General features: G+C 43.3%; 1 protein-coding gene across 2 annotated transcripts in view; it reads right to left on the reverse strand.

Moving 5' to 3' along the window:
• Window positions 1–24,382, reverse strand: part of FSTL4 (follistatin like 4) — a 647,263-nt gene that overhangs the window by 401,349 nt on the left and 221,532 nt on the right. Inside the window, exons 1-2 of one of the 2 annotated variants that reach the window (XM_025388001.1) lie at window positions 9,972–10,211; window positions 1,224–1,359 (exon numbers count right to left, since the gene is read on the reverse strand). In XM_025388001.1, the coding sequence (XP_025243786.1) occupies window positions 1,224–1,349 (126 nt within the window). In that variant the 5' untranslated portion in view covers window positions 1,350–1,359; window positions 9,972–10,211. Of the gene's footprint in view, window positions 1–1,223; window positions 1,360–9,971; window positions 10,212–24,382 lie in introns of those variants that run through there. The other variant, XM_025388000.1, reaches the window with a different exon arrangement.

Raw genomic sequence — 24,382 nt, forward strand, 5'->3', positions numbered from 1 at the left:
TTCTCACCAGCAAGCCAGCCTCCAGACTCTTTCAGAAGAGCATTAAGTCGCGTCCTTCATGGATTTAGATGGCAGAGATAGTGTTTCTATTTAATCATCTGCTCACCACAAAAGGAAGGCACACTAACTTCAGCAGGAAAAGTGTACATTAAATTACTTCTGAAGCTCCCCAAAGATTAAGGCTGGTAGTTTTGGGATTGCATTACAATTAAGTAATAATGAAAGAGAAATCATGTCTTTTGATCAAATAATGCATTAATCCTACCCTACATTGAGTAACCTTATTCACTCTCCGGGAATGTTGACTTTTTGAGGTAATTTTTATTTCTCATTCTGCGAGACAGGAAACAGGGACAGAGAAAAAGAGAACGGCAGGCATCAAGGAAGACAATGGGAGGAAAAGCGCCCTGGAAAGCTCCCTATTAGGAATGAGTATTCATCACAGCATAGAGAAAATCCCAGGTGGTTTTAATGGAAGGGTGAAGCCATTTCTTAAGGGTCACCACACACAAAGCATTTTCTGCAGAAAAATACATTTTGCCCACAAACCCCAAATTCATGGGATCTATTACCTTGGGCAGGGCCAGGTTGCAGCTTAGGAATCCTCTTTACTACTTAAGACCAGGGTTCACTAAGCAATTAGCAGAACATCCAGACTCTCCAGGGAGGTATTTGAGAACAAGTTTTTCAAGCACTTTAGAAGCATTTATATATACCTAACATGCCATTAATCATTCTTATCTGTTCATTAAAGCACTCTCCCTTAGGACCTCCACTTGCCAGTTCTTTCTCAGCCTGGTGCTTTTTATCTATATACCTGAAAACTAGTCCATTTCTTTTCAAATATATTTTATAATTAAAATACTTCATTAATTCACATGGGTGTACTCCACCAATTACTCTGCATTTTCAGGGTTTTATTAAACATACAGAAAGGCCATTCTCTTGAGGGTCTTTGTAGAGACTAACCAGGCAACCCAAGCTTGGTTTCGGAATACATTTTCAGCATCTGAGAGGTTTCAGAGTCATCACTCACGTCGTGTTATCAACCTCTTGTCCGTATCCACACGTTGCCGCCTTCTGTCCCCCACCAAAAAGGAAGTGCAATTTTAATTCACTCTGTGATCTAATTGATCTAAACTAAAGGTGGAGAGGAAATCAGATACTGTAACATCGGAGAGCAATCAGTTTGAAACGTTATGCCAGCGGGGATTTGACTATACCTCTGCCTGTGACTCCCCCACACCCACATCCGGGCCTCTGCTGGTTCCTGGGTCCGTCCATCCCAGCGCGGCCTGCAGGGAGGCTCCGAGCAGTGTGAGATGCAGCCAAAAGCCTCCTGGTTTCATTTTGTTGAGTCTGTTGAAGAAATGACAAATGCTGAGAATAAAACATTGTGAGACAGATATAGTAAGTCACAGTGAGTTAGTGTGTGTTCACCAGAATCAGATAAACCTGGGTTTAAATCCTGGCACCAAACTTCTGTTCTACCTCAGAGAAGTTATATTACTTCTGAGCCTTAGTTCACTTATTTCTAAAATGGCAATAATACGTACCTCAAAAGGCTTTTGTGAGGATTGAAGGAGTTAGTGTCAGGCATATAGTAAGAACTCTATAAATGCTATCTGCTACATAGAAACCCATTTGAAATGCCACCTACCATTACATCTACAAGAACAAACCAGGGTGAGGCAGATGGGTCACCTCTATTAGGTTGCCATATAGCCATGCCTCAGTTTCCTCAGAAAGCATTTGGGTCTGGGCACACAATTAGTGCTCGAGAAATTATGATTATGGCTGGGCACAGGGGATCACACCTGTAATCCCAGCACTTTGGGAGGCCAAGGCAGATGGATCACTTGAGGTCAGGAGTTTGAGACCAACCTGGCCAACATGGTGAAACCTGGTCTCTACTAAAAATACAAAAATTAGTCAGGCACGGTAGCGGGTGCCTGTAATCCCAGCTACTCAGGAGGCTGCGCTTGAATTTGGGAGGCAGAGGTTGCTGTGAGCCAAGATCACACCTCTGCACTTTAGCCTGGGTGACAGAGTGAGACTCTGTCTCAAAAAAACGAAACGATGATTAAGAATTGTTACATCTCTGGCACCTCATTTGCAGCCGACACCTCAGTTTATAAGACAGTGAGCTTCAAAATGGCATCATAAGGTCTAATATCTTAGTTTCAAGACCAACCATTTTGCAGCAGAATCCAAGCATCAAATGATAACAGAATTTCAGTAGCCTTTAAGGTGTTTCCTGAGGCTCACTAGATAACATTATTGTAAACAGTCCTAAAAGACAAGAAGTGAGCAATTCAAGGTAATCAAATAATTACATGGATGAAAAAACTAAGGATCAGCTACAACAAATATGCAAGTCCAAATCATGTGCTAAGCATTGTGCTAAGGAATGAGGACACAGACTATCTTACTTGTCCAATAAGCTGTACTTTTTTGGAAAAAGTTTTCTACTGTGAACACAGTCCAACCATAATTTCAGTATTCTGATTATGAAACATAACCAGATACAGCTCATTATGCAGTACTTAGAACTCTTACTCAAGGAAACTTTAGGCGTTATTGATTTCTGCTCGTACCAAACAATTTAGTGCTTAATCACATATGGTTCACACTGCATCCTGATCTAGGCTGGTAAGTTAAAGACACCGGAGCTCCTTGGAGGCCAGCACCCAGCATGAACTGGCCTAGGGCTGGTCCAGAGCAGACATCCAAGTCAGAAAGAACTGGGTGTTTGAGGGACCTGGCAGTCCACCCCTGCTCACTGCCATAGGCAACAGCTTTGGAGCATCCCTACTTTGGACAATGCGAGGTGGAAGTTGTCACACAGTCACTAGTGCTGAGGCCAGGGCTGCCAAACAATTACACTCCTGCCACATTCCAGGTTTCGTTTGGCTGCCGTCCACATCCAAATAGAGCTGCCTCTCCACATTTGCTTTATATCTCCAGCTTGAGACAGAAATGTCCACAGGGAGGAAAAGTCAGACTCAAAATTGTGGGACTCTAGCACTGGCCCATGAAAAGGCAAGGTTATAAGGTACGACTATCTTTTAAGAGAAGGTGGCTGGGCATGGTGGCTCACGCCTGTAATCCCAGCACTTTAGGAGGCTGAGGCAGGCAGATCATGAGGTCAGGAGGTCAAGACCATCCTGGCTAACATGGTGAAATCCTGTCTCTACTAAAAATACAAAAAAATGAGCCAGGCATGGTGGCGGGCACCTGTAGTCCCAGCTACTCGGGAGGCTGAGGCAGGAGAATGGTATGAACCCAGGAGGCGGAGAGCTTGCAGTGAGCCGAGATCACACCACTGCACTCCAGCCTGGGTGAAGAGCGAGACTCCGCCTAAAAAAAAAAAAAAGACAGAAGGTGTCTGCTTGTTTTAAAAAGCTTCCATAAGCTCCCACTCCTATATCTGTTTCTTCGGTCACTCATCTTTGACATCTGTTGACAAAGCTGAGCTACTGGGGAAAGAGTCTGGGTGGCCAGTAAATACAATCTGAAGGTCACAGTCTCACCATCAGCACCTGCCCCACACTCTGAAGAAGGCAGAGTTGAGTGGAATAGTGCCGCTTCAGCTGCCACCCGGGAGACGACTGTGAGGACTGCGACAGTCACGGCACCCCCTCCGCCACCCCCCAATGGCTTCTGCACTCTTCATCCAGCGGTCTCCCTAAGATGTGTGAAATCTTACAGGGAGGAAGAGCAGGAAAAAAAAATATATCATGTTCAGGACTAAGAGAGAATAAAAATGTCTTCTCCTTACTGCAACCTGTTTTTCTTGTTTTCTTGAGACGGAGTTTCACTCTCGTAGCCTGGGCTGGAGTGCAGTGGCGCAATCTCGGCTCACTGCAACCTCCGCCTCCTGGGTTCAAGTGATTCTCCTGCCTCAGCCTCCCGAGAAGCTGGGATTAGAGGCATGTGCCACCACGCCCAGTTAATTTTGTATTTTTAGTAGAGATGGGGTTTCTGCATGTTGGTCAGGCTGGTCTCAAACTCCCAACCTCAGGTGATCCACCTGCCTCGGCCTCTCAAAGTACTGGGATTATAGGCATGAGCCACCACGCCCGGCTGCAACCCATTTTTCTAAAAATAAACAAGGTAATTCTCTATTCTCCGTAAGTGATCCTCTTCTGATCACAGAGTCACTTTCCAGAGACTGCAGAAAACAGTTAGTGGATTTTTCGAATTTTCAAAAACCAGCCATAGGAATTTAAGCTAGAACTAGAAAGACGTTGCTTCTTACTCTCATTAATTTTTTCCTACTTACCTACTATCAAACATTGCTCACAGAGTAAACACACAGAGTAAGGTCTACTTTTCTCCCTTTCCATGCCTCCTAGCTCACATAAACTAAAAACAGCAAGATAATCCAAATCTATGCTAGTTAATGTACAGATGTCAACTCCTGGAGGTATGAAATATACAAGCCATAAAATCTGGTATTTAACTTTTGATCTGCTTTGTAATCTAAGATCAATTATGTTTTATGTTTTGGTACTAATGGGTAGCATTAAAATACAATCTATTCATTTCAACTGTGATTTTGGCAAGCACCAAATCAGTTCATAAGAGGATGCACCAAGACTGCTGGTTTCTGGGTTGTGTTTCAGGAAGCCCAAGATCCAAGCCTGGAGCTTGGCCTGGAGTTGCCACTGGTTTTATCTGGTTTGTGTTTATATTTCCTGTAAGAATTTAATTGGAAACAGGGAAACACGTGAACCAGGCCAACTACTGAAATACTCCCGGGCAGCTTGTTTGTAAAGTTTAGCTCGGTCTGCCTACCACTAGCTGTGATTTCATTTGCACTGTGGATGTGTTTTAGATGTCATTTTATACTTACAGTGATTGACAATCCATTACATCTACAGCACCAACAGCCTGGAAATTTACAGCTCAAGTTTTATGACAGTTCAGTTCATAAAATAGAATTAATATTGGGTCTAAATCAATTTTGATTATCTGTCTAATAATCAAATAGAGACTATCTATTTGGATAACACTTATATAGCAATTACGATGTGTCAGGTACTGTTCTAAACACTTCACAGGTATTAACTCATAACCCTCCTTTTTCTACTCCATGATGGGGGCAATGATTATCCCTTAATCAGATGACAGAGGAGATGGGGTCACAGAGAGGTTAAGGACTCTGCCAAGGCCATGTGGCAAACAAGTGGCAAAACTGAGATTCCAAGTCAGGCATGCAGACCCACGACATCTCTTAACTCTCAACTGCTGCTGCCTGTCTTTTTTGTTTTGTTTTGTCCTGCCTGTTTTGTTTTGATAAACAGTTGCTTTTAGTAAAATGGGGAAAATCTAGAGACAGTAAATTAGGAGGCCGTGGCCCCGTGACTCTCCTTTCCTCTGAAAGCTGCCAAGAGCTGCTCTCCTCCTCATGGCTCCGACCAAGGGGAAACAGCCAAGCTGCTCACCCTTAATTCCCACACTTTACCCTGGGATGGGGGCCCCTGGGCAGACTCTCCTCAGTCCTCACTGCTGCTCTATTTATGGGCTAAGAAAAACATATGGTAGAAGGAAGGAAGGGAGGGAGGGAGGGGAACCATGAAAAGATGCACAGAATCCCAGGCAGATGCCCCTCAGCTCACGGAAAGCGCCGGCATCATAAGGCTAGTCACTTTGGAAAAGTAACTCTGTTAACAAATTAATTACTCCTCAATTCAAATTGCCCTACTGACCTTCAGATAGAGGCAAATGCAAGAATCTCACCATTATAGAATTGGGAAGGTGCCATCCATAAGGTCACAAATCTCCCTTTTTAACCTAGAGCTCCTTTTGAGATCAATTTAGATCTCAAGTTTAATTCAATCCTTGCTAAGTCCTAAGTATTAATTATAAATCTACCTAGGATTGTCCATATATAAAGAGCTGAGACTACCTTTTGTTCCAAACAAGTCATAAAGTACACTGACTTGATACTTAAGCCATCTTGTTTGGAAGGGAGGTGTTTTATTGCTTCCCCTGTGGTTTCCTACCTGAGCTTCAACAGACATTCCCCCAGTCAGGAGAATCTGGTGCTAACCTGGCTGCCGCATAGATAGGACACCAGAAGACCAGAAGGTGGACGAATCCACCGGGGTTTGACGACAAATCAGTGGCCAGGCCTAGACTGGAACCCAGGCATCCTGCCCCCGGGGCAACTGTTTGGTTCCTTATATTATCGCACACTTACATCTAGAATGGAAGTTTGCATTCTCTGTTTAGATAGGCAGATTTTGCTTTTCTTAACGCTGAAGGACCTCCACTAGATCGTCTGCCTCCCTGTGAAAACCACAGGATTTTCAGGTGTTCTAAAATAAGCTAATATGTGTGTTATTATTTATCTGTATTTAGAATTACAGAGGTACTACAGGTTAGTATGATGTAACATTCCAAATACTGACTTGTTTTTTTAAAGAAAAGCATGACATAGGAATGCAAATTGTTAGGGAGAAATAGGTATTCATATGAAAATACCAAAATCTGCCCCACCCAGAAAACACACACAGGCATGTAAGCTGTCTTTATTGACCAAGCTCACAGGCCAGAGAGAAGCAATTCCATTAAACTGGCAATGGGTTTAATACAAACTTCTCTTTTTATTCCAGGAACCAGCCGTCTTGGGAAGAGTGGGAATGCTGACCCTCAGAGTTTCGGTGGCATTGTTCATCCATTCTCTCTCTCAGCCTCTCTCCCAGAACTTGGTAACTTTACCAGACTAGCCATTAAAGATTAGCCATATAGAAATGGCTTCTCTTTGTAACCAACAGGACCAGAAATTACAAAGATGAGTTGGCAGAACCAAGCAATGCCACCCAGCCTTGAAGAGAACAGTCAGATTTGTGACCCTGAAGCATCTACATTCTCAGCCTTTCCAGATGAAAAAGTATCTGCCCTACACACACACTATAGGTAGCATTTTATTCATGGCATGTTGGCAATCGACATATAAAAATCAACTGGGAGCACCAAAACCCTGGAATTCTCTTCTGCATGTCTGCTCAAATTTAAAAGGAAAAAAAAAAAAAAAAGCCACATCAACCTCAACCTGAAACCTGTAAGGCTGTATGGGAACCTCTCAAAGGCTTAGGACCCTAGTTCTGATTTGTGAGTGTTTTAGAAAAAAAGAAAGCAATACAGATTTCCTAAGACAGTCCCTAAAATACCAACCCAGGGAAATTAGGCATGGAAATAGAGCAAGCTAACCTTGCAGCAAGCCATAATGAAGTTAAATTGCATTTCCTATTAATTATCTACTCTATATCATTAGTTAATTCTTTCCCAACACTTGATAAATTAGATGCCTAAATTATTCTACGTGCCATGTATAAATCTATGATATTCCTATTTACTATGAAGTTTAACACAGGCACACATGTGACTTCCAATAACCTTTATCCTTCCAACCTTCAGGTTATACCTCTTAGGTACCACATTCTCTTGACTGCAGTTCTATTTTATTTGAAGTTCCATGCCTTACGTTATGCATTGAGACAGAAAATGTAAAGCAAGATGTGCTCTTGAAATATCTAACTGCATTAAGCTAGGAAGCACATGACTGACCACACATAAGCAACTCAAGAAGGTTGAGTTTGCAGAGAAACACTCAAACAAGGCTTAGGAATTAAGGTAGTTTTATTAAATAATGACTATTTAATGCCAGTCTCTGAATATAGTGTTAAATCAAACAAAAGATCATAACGTGAAGTTCACGTTTAAAAAATCCTACAACCCTTAGTAAAAGGGAAAAACGTCCTCAGTGACTGACTGGTCATGGTGGAAAAATCCAACCTCCTCTTCCCTCACCCACCCCTAGGGCACAGCCAAAAGGATAAAAGTTCTCCTAATACCCAGAAAAACAAGCTGGCCCTTTTCCAGAAGAAAAAGAGCTTTCCTGGAATCAACAAAAATTGAGGATGATCATAAAATTCTAAGAGAGAAAAAAGCACTAGGACAACTCCAACGAGCAATTTTAATACATTACATCAAAGTGGACTATTTTCTTGTGTGAACTTTGGTTCAGTCTGAAGTCTTGGGAGAGGGTGGTGCCTTTTTTCCCCAGGATGGGAAGGAAAAAGCGAACATTCAGCAGAGTATGGCAGAAACGGTCTAGTGACGCTGCAGTGCCCAGTGCCTCCTTTCACAACGCTAAGATGGGAAGCAGACACGTGCCCTGTAGGGCATCTGCTCATGTGTCCGGCTTGAGCTCCTGCCTGAGAGTTGCTGCGGCTCTGGAGACTCAGAAGCCACATCACTCACGCCTCTGACCATTCCCTTCCAAGGTAGACCCCCCACAAGACCACTGCCCAGACCCAGAGCCTATCCTGGGGTCCAGAGGGGCAGCCACAGAAACTGGCACCTGGCCCCCAGGATTAAGAAGACACTATAAAAAAAAAAAAAAAAACCTTGGTTTCCCCTAAATTTGGCAGTAGGAAAATAACTTCGGGCTTTCAAGAAGAGTCCTAGTCGCTCCCTGATCTGTCCTTTCCCCTCACAGATTGTGACACAGCCCCATTCCCGGTGAACATTTTGGCTGGCAGTTACTTCACCACCTATTGAAATTCTGTTTACGTTTGGCCCAGAGAACCTGGACGGATGTTTGTATCTCGGGGGCCCCATCTAGTACAATTCCTGGTGCACAGGCTTGCAACAAATTTACGAAGAGAACAGACCAAGCTGCCGGCGCTATTTTTCACTGGCGGAAAGCTCGGCGGAAGCGACACCTAGAGGGGACCGGCGGGCTGTAGACGCGCCATTCATCAGTGTCGGCGGCCCGCGGCCGCGAGCAGGGGCTGCTGGACAGCGCCCCGGCACCCGCTCTCGGGCCGCGACACCGACCTCGCCGGGCACGCCCCCGCTGACCTGCGCACTCCTAATGCACTTGCCGCGCAGCCGGGAGGCTTGCCGCGCTCCGGAAACCGAGAAACCCCACTGCCTCAGCGGCTTTCCGCTCCCGCAAGAGTTGCGGACACAAAGTCCTCAGGTGGCAGGCCTCGGTTTGGCGCCGCTTTGTCGTCTGCTGGGAGCCCCAAAGACTAGCGCCGCGCTAGTCCCCAAACTCGAGGCGACACGCGTCCAAAGCAGAGTGCTATGCCTGCCTCGTCCAGGTCCCTCCCGAAACTCAGAACTCGTCTTTGCTTTGCGGGTGCAAAGAGGGCGAAGATCATCCACAGTGCAAGCTCTCTTAGGACCAAGCCCCCAGCCCGAACGCTGAACGCCCCCAACACACTGCTCCCTAGACACCCTCAAGCGAGTACCCCGTGCCGCTCGCTCTGGGACCGCGGCCGGCTGCGCACAAGCAGCGCCGCAGGCTGCCTGGAGTCGGGTCGTGCACAGATTCCCTCTTCCCCAGCCTCACACTCGGCAGACCCCGGAGTATCCGGGGCCAGGCGAGGCACAGCGGGCCCTTTGGGCTGCAGCGAGGAGACTCAAGTTTCCCCGCAAAGCCGCGGGGAGGAGGTGCTGAGAATGCCTGCCCTGCGCCCAAGCCCAGAGCCAAGGGCACCGGGTCCGGGCCGAGGGGCCGCGCTCGCCTGGCTCCGCCGGGGCCGCTTGGGGTCCTGAGCCCAAGAACGGCGCCTGCAGGGTTTTGGAGCCGGGCGCTAGCTACGGGCTCGGCCCGAGCGCTTCTGCGGGGCGCCCCGCGTGCCAACCGGGTCACTCCGGTCCCCACCGCAGACCCCGGCCACGAGCCTCGGCGTCCCAGCCTCTACCTCGAGTCCTGGCCTCGGCTGGGGTAGCCCTAACGAGCCCTGGCCCGGTGGACCCTTCCCCGCGGGCAAACTTGGCTCTCCCGGTGCGGGCAGTAAGGACAAACAAGCGCCCGCGCCGGGCCCTGCAGCAAGATGCGGGGCCGCGGGCGCCGGGACCCCAGTGGGGCGCAGCGGGACCGGCTGGTGGCAGCGCCAGCGGAATGGCATCCTCCCCGCGCCCGCTCCGGAGCTGCGCCCGCGTACCTGAGACGGCCGGGGCCGAGGGGAAGACCAGGTGGCCGGACTCGGGCGGGAGGGAGGGAGCGCCCCGTGGCGGCGGCGGCAACCTGGCCCCGCGTCCTTCGGCTGGTTTCTCGGGCGGTCAGCGGGTTCCGGGCTCGCTGGAGGCTGTTGAGGCTCCAGCTCCCTGAGCCGCCGCTGCCCGCTGCTGTGCCACGGCCGCCGCGGCTGCCCTATTTCTGCCGCCGGGACCGGAGCCCGTGACGTCACCCTCCGGGCCCCGCCTGCCCAATCGCCGCCACCTGTGCGCGCCGCCCGCCCGCCCGCCAGCCGGTCAGACCCGCGCGGCGGCCACGGCAGGTGCGCGGAGCAGGCGGGCGCGCACGCGGGGCGCGATGACTCGGGAGCGCTGGGGCCATCTAGGGCCCGGCGGGAGGAGGGCGTAGCGCTCCTGCCTCTGGCTAGCGTGGAGCTCCGCAAGTGACAGCCCCTCTTCACCTCTACCCGCCTCCAGGCTCCTTTCTGGGCAAGGTTCCCCAAGGCTGTGCTCTCCAGGCGCACGGGGGGGGGGGGGGTCTCTGAATCTGCGGCCATTGCTCGTGGAGTCCAGGTGGGCCGGTACACCACAGCAGGAGAGCTGTCCCTGGGGACAAAGTGGGTGAAACCCCCCACCGTTGAGACCCAACAACCTGTGAAATAGCAAAGGTTTTCTTCCTCTTTCCTGAATCTTCCCTCTTCCAACTACAGAATCTTAAGACGTTCTGGGCATACAGGGGCAATCCCAAGTGACATTTGCCTACCTGACCTAGCTGGACCCAGAGGGTCCCTTCTCCCTAACAAGACATTTCCCCCTACTGATCCCATCCCCAAGCCTGGGGCTCCCAAACTTTTCTGGGTCCCTCTTTAACATCAGCAGCTTTTGAAATCAGTCTTGGTTCCCGAATGAGCTAGAAACACCTTTGTAACAACTAGGGCCCCATAAATGGTCATACCATAGCCTCAGTCTGGCAGGAAACTTAGGCGGAAGCCCCTACCCAGGCCAGGCTGATGGCCAGGAGCCTTTCTGAGGGCCTGCCTCCTGCTCTGGCTGCGTGGGCACCAGGGGCCTTCCTGGCTTAGGTGAACAGTGTCCTGTCCATGCCTCTGTGATCTCTCCTGGCCTGGGGGAGGTGACAGAGGGGATTTTTCTGAGGATGAAGTTAGTTAAATGTAAGGAAAAGGGGAAGAATAATGGAAGGCTAACATGAAGAAAGAGATATTACATTTGTTTTTTCCTCCCAGATTGTCCTGCTGCTGAACCCCTCCTATGCAGCAGGCACTGTGCTCTTAATAATTGCTAGAGATACAGCAGTGAATAGGCCAGCGTGTTCCCAACATCACACAGTTTTGGTCTGGGGTCCAGTTCTCCCTCTATCACGGCCCAACTATGTAATGCAGAGCCAATCGTATCTCTGCTGTAGGTATCAGTTTCCCCACTTGTAAAATGAGGGATTGGACAAAACCTGGTTGACTTCCCATGTGGATACCATGATTTTTACTCAGAATGATAAAGGCTACTCCATCCTCAGTGACCCTGGGCCCTAGCCAGTGTGATGCTCTCTCGGATTTGACTATGAATCTTTGCCAAGGCCACCATGACTGAACTTCTGAGGCTGGCTAGGGGCCAGATTCTCCATGGCAGGACTGGGGAAGGGATGGCACTTTTCATCTTGGGAAACAGAAAAGATAAAATGAGTATAAAAGGAAGCAGGGAGGCTGGGCGCGGTGGCTCATGCCTGTAATCCCAACACTTTGGGAGGCCGAGGCGGGTGGATCACGAGGTCAGGAGATCGAGACCATCCTCCTGGGTAACACGGTGAAACCCCGTCTCTACTAAAAATACAAAAAAAAAAAAATTAGCCGGGCGTGGTGGTGGGCGCCTGTAGTCCCAGCTACTTGGAGGCTGAGGCAGGAGAATGGCGTGAACCCAGGAGGTGGAGCTTGCAGTGAGCCAAGATCACGCCACTGCACTCCAGCCTGGGTGACAGAGCGAGACTCCATCTCAAAAAAAAAAAAAAAAAAGGAAACAGGGAAGTTTGGAAATGTGCTGTGCCTCCCTCTGTGGTCAGGAAGGTACCCTATGGCTTAGAGGCCGGATTCAGCTCTCCTCTCAGACATGAGGTATTTGGAAAAGCAGATTTCTGTTCTCAGCTCTGATCACAAAGTCCCTGAGTCAGCCTAGTGGCCTTATTACATAATCAAAGCAGGACTTTGTGTATTTTTTGTTTTTTAATAACTCAAGGTCATATGTAAATCAGGGCCTATAGATTGACCAAGATCAGAAATAGCTCTCTTTAATGCAGTGAACAGGCACTGAACTTCTACACGCTTCCCAAAGAAGTAGAAGAAACTAGTTGCTGCAAACCAGATGTATGGAATATTCCTTAGAGAGAATGTTAACATCCGAAGTGAGCTGTTTGACTACTGTGCATAAAATAAGAGTGAAATTAAAAGTCACCTTGGAATGAGAAAGGTGAAGTGTGAATGACAAAATAAAACAAGGCTCCAGGGAAGCAGCATCAGATGCCAGTAACCTTGACACCTCTTTGAATTGCTCTGTGCTTTTACCTCTCAGTGTAATTTTTTGTTTAATAGTATACCCCAAATTGGAAAATAGGCTAGATTTCACACAGAGAATTTCAAAATTTGCCTGAAACCCGGTTTCGGAACTTGCAAGCATACTGATTCTCAGTAGCCAACTAGGATTCTTGGGGGAAAAAATGGTTAAGTTTTGAATTTCATGTAATTCAATAAGTTTGGAATAGGGGAGCTAAAAGGAAACATAAATTCCAATTGCTGCCCCCAGCCCCACTCTAAGTTATTGGTGAGTGGTTCAGCCAGAGACACATATAAAAATGTTATTAATATAGTTTTACAAGATCAAAAAGTTTAAGCAACACAAATATTTTTTACTTTGCCAGTTTAAAATCTTTTTTCTTTTTTTTTTCTTTTTTTTTTTTTTTTTTTTGAGACACAGTCTCGCTCTGTCACCCAGGCTGGAGTGTAAAATCTTTTTTCTATTTCTAATCCTTACCAAAAACACAACAATATGATTTAAAAAACTACTGCCAAATGATGTGTGTCTCTTTTGGTCATTTCAGATTATACCTGCATATCAGGATACTCAGAGATGACACACAGCCATGGGGATCAGGAGGAAGCAAGGCACTTTCTCCAGATGCAACCAAAAGTATCTGCGTCACTAACTGTGGGTCAGCTTACCCTTGGGAGTCCCCACTAGGCTGGTCAAACAGTGCCTAGAAATACCCATTAGAAGCCAGACCAGGAAGTCATGTGAGAAGGTGGGAAAAGGCAGGAAACAGTCTTCCTTGTCTTGCATAATATAACGTTCTGCTGCCTGTTCAAAAAATGTTTTTGTCTTCAAACCAAACCATGCAGTTTACTGAAGAGCCAGCCCTGTGCTTAGGAGAGCCCTGGATGGGAGGCAGAAGGATGGGGTCTCTCTCCTGCCTCAGCCTCTATGGCTCAGTGAGCCTGGGAGAGTCATACCTTTCCCAGATCTTGTTTTCTCTTCTTTCAGCTGGGAATTGGGGATGGGTAGGTGGGAGGCAGTCATACTAAATGAAACATCTAAGACCATTTTCAATTCTAAAGGTCTCTGCCTTTATTTTGCCAGTATTTATAGAAGTTCAGTTATTCTGATCTAAACAGAGCTATGATGTTGAAGTTTTCCTCTAATATTAATGCTTATTTTAAGATGATAATTCATTAATCATCTAGAAATTAAGGGAATGTCGGCAGTAAGTTCAAGATCCTAGACCTAAGACCATACAGACATAGTTGTTTTTAACTTTGATTCAAGGAGAAAAGTAGCTAGCATGGAGATAAGGTATTCATTCAAGGGACAACTGTGATTGGGGAAATTTTTCAAGACAAAGGAGAAGTGGTATAGAGTAGGAATTTTAATGAAGAAGTTGGGATAAATGAGAAGATGCAGTGATGGAAAGGGAATTGTGAATGGTACAAATGGAGGGAGATGAACATAAAACCCTCACCATGGCATTATTACCAAGGCAAATTCCCATCAAACTCCCAGGGGCTGGACTGATGGCAGAAGGGGACCAAGAAAGGTGCTGATAACAGGAGGAAACTGAAGTCTGCTACTCTTAAGAATGTATTGTTTACAAGGGACAATTGGGGATGAGATGTCCAGGCCTACAGCCATGAAGTAGTATACCCTACTGAGCATAGGCAAAAGGGATGAAAGAGAGAACATACTAAGAGGAGAGTGAAGAGAGGGGCCAATTTCCTTTCTTCAAAAGGGACAACATAAATTTTTATCATGACCCTGTTTTCCAACTCACCAGTATAGAATCGTAAATAACGTGAAAATCTAAATCTGTCTATGTATGTATGTATGTATGTATGTATGTATCTATCTATCTATCTATCTATCTATCTATCTGATTTTAAAGGTGAACTGCTACCTTAGGGAGCTTCCATTCTTTTTTTTTTTTTTTTCTCTCTTCTTTTCTGAGACAGGGTCTTACTCTCTCACCCAGGCTAGAGTCCAGTGGTGGGATCACGGCTCCCTGCAGCCTCAGCCTCCCTGGGCTCAGGTGATCCTCCCACCTTAGCCTCCCAATAGCTGGGACTACAGGCATGCAACCACCACACCCAGCTAATTTTTGTATTTTTTGTAGAGACGGGGTCTCCCTATGTTGCTCAGGCTGGTCTTGAACTCCTGGGCTCAAGCAATCTACCCCGCCTCAGCCTCCCAAAGAGCTGGGATTACAGGCATTAGCTACCTGGCTGGCTGAAGCTTCCATTCTTCTAAATAAGCATTCTATTCAAATGAATATGCAGTGTTATGGTGGGTCACTTCAAGGGCTATGAAGACAACTATCCAACCTTCGGGGGTATAAGATGGTACTGGACTTAGTTGATAGGACACCCTAGATCTAAGCAGCCATTCTGACCTCTTTAACCCTAACCTGGACCAGGGCTTTGGACACTTATTTGCCTTGCTTCCTAGCAAGAGTGACCCTATTAACTGTTCCATGCCATCTCCACAGTCTTAGAGCTAGTTCCCCTCTGCTGTTACTGCCACTACCTCAGATCAAGAAGTCCTGTCTGGCTGGGCACGGTGGCTCAAGGCTGTAATCCCAGCACTGTAGGAGGCCTAGGCGGGCGGATCACAAGGTCAAGAGGTCGAGACCATCCTGGCCAACATGGTGAAACTCCGTCTCTACTAAATATACAAAAAATAGCTGGGCGTGGTGGCACCAGCCTGTAGTCCCAGCTACTTGGGAGGCTGAGGCAGAAGAATCGCTTGAACCTGGGAGGCAGAGGTTGCAGTGAGCCATGTCGTACCGCTGCACTCCAGCCTGGGCGACAGAGTGAGATTCCATCTCAAAAAAAAAAATAAATAAATAAAATAGTCCTGCCTGAGGCACCAAATGACAGTGAGAAACTGGCCTCTATGCCTATGCATTTGTCAGACTCAAGACCTGGGGCTCAGGCTTCCCCAGAGACCTCCTGAAGAGGCTACTCAATACAGCACAGTTAATGCCCTGAGGGCTGGACTTTGACCAGTGGGAGACTGGGCACAGGAGGAAACCAGCAAACAAATTCCCCCTTGTTTCCCTGGATGGTCTCCATGGAGATGCAGTGCCCCAAGTCTTCTTTGAAGATACCCTGGAGGCCCAGCACATACACAGCTGCACTTGTTACAAGGCTGTGGCCTGCTCAGCATTCGAGCTTTCTCCTTCCCTGCATCTGCTTCCCTAGGATTATCCTTCTTGTTGATAAAGTGTTTTAGCTTATACACTTTAGCTCCAGTTCTGTTTTCTAGAGACCCCAGACTGACAGAAGTAACTGGAAGTAAGAGTGGTGACTTTTCAAGATGGCAGAGGACAAAGTTTTTTCACGGGGGTGCTTAGGCAGAGATACGATTAGGTGAGGGGTGACATACGAGAAGGTCTAGCTCGGAGGGCATTTAGGCAGAAGGCCTAGCAGGTGTAAAGAAGGAACTGGCTGATGTAGCTAAGCAGAGGGATCCAGGTGAAGAGTTGCAGAAGGAGGAGAGGGCTAGACAAGGACCAGATCACACAGTGTCCTGACAAATATAGTAGCCCTTCGTTATCCACAGGGATATGTCCCAAGACACTTAGTGGATGCCTGAAATCATGGATAGTACTGCACCTGTATATACTGGTTTTTCCCATACATACATACGTATGATACAGTTTAATTTATAAATTAGGTACAGTAAGAGATTAACAACAATAATTCATAACATAACAATATAATAAAAGCCATGTGAATATGATATATATTTCTTCCTCTCAAAGTATCTTATTATATGTAATGTTTTAGACCGCAGTTGACTGCAGGTAACTAAACCTGTGGAAAGTGAAAGTGAAACCTCAAATAAGGGGGAACCACTGTAAGGACTCTATATCTGATGTTAGGTGTAAGGAAAGCCATGGGGGTGGGGGATGGAGCAAGAGAATGATAGGATCTATAGTATGTTTTTAACAGATGTCTGTGGCTTCTGTATGAAGAACAAACTGGATAGAGAGGATAGTGACCAGATGCAAGAGTTGAAAGCAGGGAAGACCAGATGCTCAGCTGTCGAGAGGTGCAAAGTGATGTCTAACCCATTATCATCATCACTACCATCCAACCAGCACCTAAGGTTTATTGATTGCTAAGTATGCCTTGGACACCAGTCCTAACCCTCTATATGTATTGTTTTGTCTAATTCTCATGACAACTCTGTAAGATCCTTATTGTATAAATTAAGCTCAAAGAAGTACCCAGTTTATCTAAGGCAATTTGGCTGGCAAATGGCAGAGCTAGGATTTGACTCAGAGCCTGTCCTCATAATCATTACACAATTCTGTATCAGTTACACACTGTGTGTGTATATAGCAGCTATCATGTATCTCAGAATTTATGTACTACAAATAGGTGACTGGAGAACCTTCTCTTCTGAATCTATTGGTATATTTAATTAATTGTCCTCATCATGAACCCTTGTCATATAAAATCAAAATTAAACATGTAGTCTAAGAAATTATGGTAGATGTTGTTGATTGGATACTCAAAATATATCTCTCTTCTTTTCTGCATATAGAATGTCAATTCCATTCAAGTGTCTCACCTTCAGCATGGTCTAAGCCAATCATGAAGCTCTTTTCCAGGAACTTGCCAGTGGTGATCAGGGAGCCCAGTTCTGGCTGAGGAGAGGTGAGAGTGTCAGCTGGGGAGACAAAGAGGTACACAGGAAGAGGTGGTACTTCTTTTCCCTCTTGATACTGTCATTAAGTATAAGATACCCCTAGACCCACAGCCACCAAGTTGTGACCCTGCAAATGGCTAAGTTGACTCATGGAGGATGGTGGAACAGGGAAAGAAAAAGAACCTCGGTCCTTAATGAGCTGCTGAAATAACCCATTCTAAAGCTGACCTACCTCAGGATTTATTTTCCTTCCAACTTAAATCAGTTGAGTTGGGTTTTTCTGTTACTCCAAGTAGAAAACACATCAAATGAGAAATAAGTCAAAATGTAAATAAAAACCTGATGCATTATTTGACTGGCTTCAGGTACACAGCATGGGAGGCAAATGCTATTAATATGGGCATCATCCCCACTTTCCACGTGGAGATGTGTTTTGTACATTATTTGCCAAGAACCCCAAGCTGGTCAGAGGTTGAAGTCTCCTGACTCCCACCCAGTGCTGAGACATATGGTAATTTTCCGTTATGGAGAACATTTAATTAACTAGGACCCTCCATTTCCTAATTGCAGTAAATAAAAACAGTGGGCACATAACAACTGACATAAACAGGATGCTTTAAAACTGACAAATGCATGTACACATATCAGCATTGCCTAGCCATATGTGACTTGCATGCCTTTCACTACAACCCTCTTCAAAACATTTTTAAATAGTTTTACCATTTTGGTGTAATATACAACAAAGAAGTGATTTGAAGTTTAAACAAATTATTTCAGAGTATCATATTAAATGGTATCTTCTAAAATTGGCTTTAATGCAATCATTAACAACATTCATGAAATACAGTCATTACAGATAAGTTTCCATTTTGTATCATTTAACAACAAATACATAATATTTAATTTTTATTTAATTAAATGAAATAAAGCATCATTTTCTGATACATACACTAAAAAATGATGTAATACCTAGTTTGGGGACAGAATGTGTATGAAAAAAGTGTTTTAGGACTTAAATCCTTGACAGTGCCTCAAGTATAGGCAAAAAACTGTCTTTTAAGAATTAGTGTCTAAAATTCTGGAATTTCATGCTTTAAAACACTACCGTTTTATTTATATATTTTCTATGTTTTGTTTATAAATGGCAGGAGGGGAAAGATTTCAGGCCACTATTTCCAAGCGCTCTGCAAATAACATGTTGTGGGTGTGGATACAGCCTTTATTCTCAACACATGAAAAAACCAAACTGAATGTAATTGTCACTCTATTTTTCTCTTTTTAACACTGTTTTTGAAGTATGAAAGACAGCTTGATAGTCTATATATAAGGATTTTTATCAGATGAATGCAATTTACAGATTGGTGAAGGTAATTTTGAACAAAAATTGTAGACTTAAACCATTTTTTGCTCTTAATTAGCTTGTATTTCATCATCAGGTTCCTTATGTTTCTAGTCTTTAAACACAGCCTATTATGGGCACAAATCAAACATACATGACTAAGAAAAGCACCAATTTAAAATTACAACAGTCTCAAGCATCCCAGTAGTCAGTGATGTTCAACCAAGAGATAAACTGAGTAAAGGAATCATGAGTGTCCTCATCTGCCTTCCTCCACCTAACCACTGGTGTGCTTGCTTATTACATACCAACAGGCTTTCAGTCTCTTATTACAAATGGAAAAAACTGTGGTGATCAGGGAACACTTCTACACTGCTGGTGGGAATGTAAACTAGTACAGCCACTGTGGAAAACAGCGTGGAGATTCCTTAAAGAACTAAAAGTAGAACTACCATTTGATCCAGCTACTGGGTATCTACCCAGAGAAAAATAAGTCAATATTCGAAAAAGATACTTGCACATGCATGTTTATAGCAGCACAATTCACAATTGCAAAATCATGGAACCAACCCAAATGCTCATCAATCAATGAGTGGATAAAGAAACTGTCGTATATATACACGACAGAATACTACTAAGCCGTAAAAAGGAACGAATTAAGAGCATTTGGCCGGGCTTGGTGGCTCACGCCTGTAATCCCAGCACTTTGGGAGGCCGAGGCGGGCGGATCACGAGGTCAGGAGATTGAGACCATCCTGGCTAATATGGTGAAACCCCGTCTCTACTAAAAATACAAAAAATGAGCCAGGCATGGTGGCATGCACCTGTAGTCCCAGCTACTCGGGACGCTGAGGCAGGAGAATGGCGTGAACCTGGGAGATGGAGCTTGCAGTGAGCCGAGATCACACCACTGCACTCCAGCCTGAGACTCTGTCTCAAAAAAAAAAAAGAGCATTTGCAGTGACCTGGATGAGATGGGAGACTACTATTCTAAGTGAAGTAACTCAGGAATGGAAAACCAAACATTGTATGTTCTCACTGATATGTGGGAGCTAAGCTATGAGGATGCAAAGGCATAAGAATGATACAATGGACTTTGAGTACTTAGGGGAAAGAGTTGGGAGGGGGTGAGGGATAAAAGACTACAAATATGGTGCAGTGTGTACTGCTTGGGTGAAGGGTACACCAAAACCTCACAAATCACCACTAAAGAACTTGCTCATATAACCAAATACCACCTGTACCCCAGTAACTTATGGAAAAATAAAATAATAAAAATTTTAAAAAAGCAAATGGAAAAAACCTAATATGTCACTTAGTGATTGTTTGATTTTTTTTAAATTTTGAAATAATTCTAGATTCACATACATTTGTAAGAAATAATACAGAGAGATCTTGTGTACCCTTTACCCAGTTTCCTCCAATGGTAACAACTTGAAAAACCATAGTACAGTATCACAACCAGGTTATTGACATGGATACAAGGAAGATACAGGAAACTCCTGTAACAAGAATTCTTTCTGTGGTCCTTTTATGCCCATCCCACCTCCCTTCCCTCTCTCACTCCCCGGTTAGCCCTAATCTCTGGCAACCTCCATTTTTTTCTCATTTTTATAATTGTGTCATTTTAAGAATGCTAGGTAAAGGGAATCATACAACATGTAAACTTTGGTAGACTGGCTTTCTTTGCTCAGCGTACCTACCTTGAGAATTATACAAGTTGTTTCATGTGTCAATAGTTTACTCCTTTGTATGACTGAGTAGTATTCCATGGTATGGAAGTGCCACATTTGTTTAACCACCTGGCTTTTTCTATTTTTTGGTGATTACAAATAAAGTTGCTATAAATATTTGTGTACAGGTTTTTGTGTGAACATAAATTTTCATTTTTCTGGGATATATGCCCATGAGTACAATTGTTGGCTTGTATGATAGTTGCATGTTTACTTCTTTAAAAAAAGTGGCCAATTTTGAATAAAAATGTTTCATGAAAAAGCCAAAAAAAAAAGAACCAGCAAAACTAGTTTTCAGAATAGCTAAACTATTTTAGCTTCCTACTAGTAATGTATGAGTGATTCCATTTCTCTGCATCCTTGCCTGCGTTTGGTGTTGTCATTATTTTTTATTTTAGCCATTCTGACAGGTGTTTGGTTTTAACTTACATTTATTTAATGGCTAAGGATGTTGAACATCTTTTCATGTGCTTATTTGTCATCTGAATATCCTTTTTGGTGAAATATCTCTTCATTCTAATTGCATTGTTTGGTTCTTTTACTGTTGAGTGTTGAGAGTTTTTTATACATTCAAGATGCTAGTTCTTTGTGGATGTGGTTTAGAAATGTTTTCCTCCAGTCTATAGCTTGTTTTTCCAATCTCTTAATGGGATCTTTTGCAGAGCAAAAGTTTTTAATTTTGATGCAGTCAGACTTACATTTTTTCCATTTTGTGGGTCTTGCTTTTGGGGTCAAGTCTAAATCCAAGATCCCAAAGATTTTTCTCTTCTTCTTCTTCTTTTTTTTTTTTTTTTTTTTTTTTGTATTTTTCAGTAGAGACGGGGTTTCACCATGTTAGCCAGGATGGTCTCGATCTCCTGACCTCGTGATCCGCCCATCTCAGCCTCCCAAAGTGCTGGGATTACAAGCTTGAGCCACCGCGCCCGGCCTTTTCTCCTCTTTTTAAATAAAAGTTTAATAGTTTTACATTTTACAATTAAGTCTGTCACCCATTTTGAGGGAATTTTTATACAATGTCTGAGACTTAGGACAAGGTTCTTTTTTTTTCCTACAAATGTCCAGCACAATTTGTTGAAAAGGCTATCCACTGACTTATTTTACATCTTTGCCAAAAATCAACTGGATAGAAATTGCAAGGGTCCCTGAATAGCCAAAACAATCTTTTAAAAGAAGAACAAAGTCAAAGGGCTCACACTTCAACACCTACTACAAAGCTGCAGAAATTAAAAGAGTGTGGTACTGGTATAAGGACAGACGTATAGACCAATGAAATAGAGTTAAGAGTCCAGAAATACACATCTATGGCCAACTGATTTTCAACAAGGGTTCCAAGACTATACAATGGAGAAAGAACTATCTCTATGACAATTTACCCTAGGATAACTGGATATCCACATGCAAAAGAATGTGTTTAGACCCCTACCTCATACCAAATTTAAAAATTGACTTAAAATTGATCTACAACATAAATATAAGAGCTAAAAACATAAACTCTTGGGGGGAAATCATAGGCGTAAATCTTCATGACTTTAGATTTGGCAATGTATCCTTAGATATAACACAAAAATCATGAGTAACAAATATAAATAAATTTGAGTTTATCAAAATTTAAAAAGTGTTGTGTATCAAAGAACCTTATCAAGGAAATAAAAAGACAACCTACAGAATAAGAGAAAATATTTGTGCATATATCCAATAAGGAATAAGAACTTGCATGACTCAACAACAAAAAAGATGAACAACTCAATTAAAAGCTAGGCAAAGGACTTGAACAAACATTTCTTTAGAGAAGATATACAAATGGCTGAATATTTGCATTAAGGAAATACAAATCAAACCACAATGATATAACACTTCATACCCACTACCAGGAAGGCTACAGTAATACATATTTTTAAAGGAAAATAACAACTGTTGGTGAGGATATGAATCACTAGAAGCCCCATACCTTGCTGATAGAAATGTAAAATTGTTCAGTTGTAGAAGACAGTGTGGCAGGTCCTTAAAAAGTTAAACATAAAATGGTCATATGACCCAGCAATTCCACCCCTAAGTATATGCCCAAAAGAATTGAAAATAAGCACTCAGGCCGGGCGCGGTGGCTCAAGCCTGTAATCCCAGCACTTTGGGAGGCCGAGACGGGTGGATCACGAGGTCAGAAGATCGAGACCATCCTGGCGAACACGGTGAAACCCCGTCTCTACTAAAAAATACAAAAAACTAGCCAGGCGAGATGGTGGGCGCCTGTAGTCCCAGTTACTTGGGAGGCTGAGGCAGGAGAATGGCGTAAACCCGGGAGGCGGAGCTTGCAGTGAGCTGAGATCCGGCCACTGCACTCCAGACCGGGCGGCAGAGCGAGACTCCGTCTCAAAAAAAAAAAAAAAAAAAAAGAAAATAAGCACTCAAAAATTTGCACATGAATGTTCACAGCAGGAATACTGACAACAGCTAAAAGGTAAAAACAACTCAAATGTTCATCAGTGAAAGAATAGATAAATGAATTGTAGTATATGCATACAATGAAAAATTATTTAGCCACAAGAGGAATAAAGTACTGATACATGCAACAACATAGCTGAACCTCAAAAACATGTTAAGTGAAAGAAGACATACACAAAATGTCACATATTATATGATCCTTTTAATATGAAATATTCAGAATAGGTAAATCCATAGAAACAGAAAGCAGATTGGTGGTTGAAAGAAGGAATGTAGAGTAACTACTTCCCATAAGCTATGGGGTTTTATTTTGGAGCAATGAAGATGTTTTGAAACTAGCCAGAGGTGATGGTTGCACAACATTGTGAATGTGCTAAATGTTACTGATTTATTCATTTTAAAATGGTTAATTGTATATGAATTTCACTTCCATACAAAAAATACTCAAGCACATTTTTTGGGTTTATTTCTAGGTTCTCTATTCTCTTCCATTGATCTATGTATCTGTTTCTCTAACAACATCACATCGTCTTAATTTCTACAGCTATGTCTTGAAATCAGTGATTCCTTACAATTTTTCTTTTTTTCAAAATTATGTTAGCTATTCTTGATCTTTTATCTTTCTGTATAAATTTTATAATCATCTTGTCTATATCTACAGAAAATCCTATTTTAATTTTGGTGGGAATTTTGTTAAACCTGTATATCAATTTGGGGAGAATTGACATTTTACTATGTTAAGTATGTCTCACCATTTAGTTAGATCTAACTAGATCTCTCTCATTTCTTTCATTACTTTTTAGTAGTTTTCTCTTTATTTCTCTTGGTATATAATTCTTTTTATATTTTATTGTATTCTCTGGTAATATTTCCATTAAGAATGTTTGTATCTATATTCATGAGAGATATAGGTCTTTAGTGGGGCTTTTTGTAGTGTTTTTGTCTAGTTTTAGTATTGGGGTAATACTAGCTTCATAACATGAACTGAGACATATTCCTTCCTCCTCTGTTTTCTGGAAAAGATCATGTAGAATTGGTGTTAGGTCTTCAAACATTTTGTAGAATCCTCCAGTGAAATCATCTGAGCTGAAGATTTTCTTTTGGAGAATTTTTAGTTATTAATTCAATTTTCCTAATACTTATAGGACTATTCAAATTACCTTAATATTGGAGGAGTTGTGGAAGTTTATGTGTTTTGAAGAATTATTTCATTTAATTTTAGTTGTCAAATTTATATGTGCAGAGTGGTTAATATTACCTTATTCTTTGTTTGATGTCTGAAGAGTCTGTAATATTCCTTGTTTAATTCCTGGTATTGGTAGTCTGTGCCTTCCCCCGTTTTTATTTTTGTCAGACTTTCTTAAGGTTTGGTGTCAAATGTATTGATCTTTAAAAATAACCCTTTGTTTCACTGATTTTTCTCCATTGGGTTTTTGTTTTCAATGTCATCAATTTCTTTTCTCATTTTTATTATTTCTTTAGTTCTGCTTGCTTTGGGTCTATTTTAACCTTCATTTTCTAAGCTCTTGAGTTGTGAGCTTAGATTATTTGAGATAGTTCCATGTATTTTATATATATATATATATATATATATATATATATATATATATATATGATAGAACTGTAAAATTGTTCAGTCATGGAAGACAGTGTGGCAGATCCTTTAAAAGGTTAAACA

The sequence above is a fragment of the Theropithecus gelada genome, chromosome 6 (assembly GCF_003255815.1).
Source record: "Theropithecus gelada isolate Dixy chromosome 6, Tgel_1.0, whole genome shotgun sequence".
NCBI classification, from domain to species: domain Eukaryota; kingdom Metazoa; phylum Chordata; class Mammalia; order Primates; family Cercopithecidae; genus Theropithecus; species Theropithecus gelada.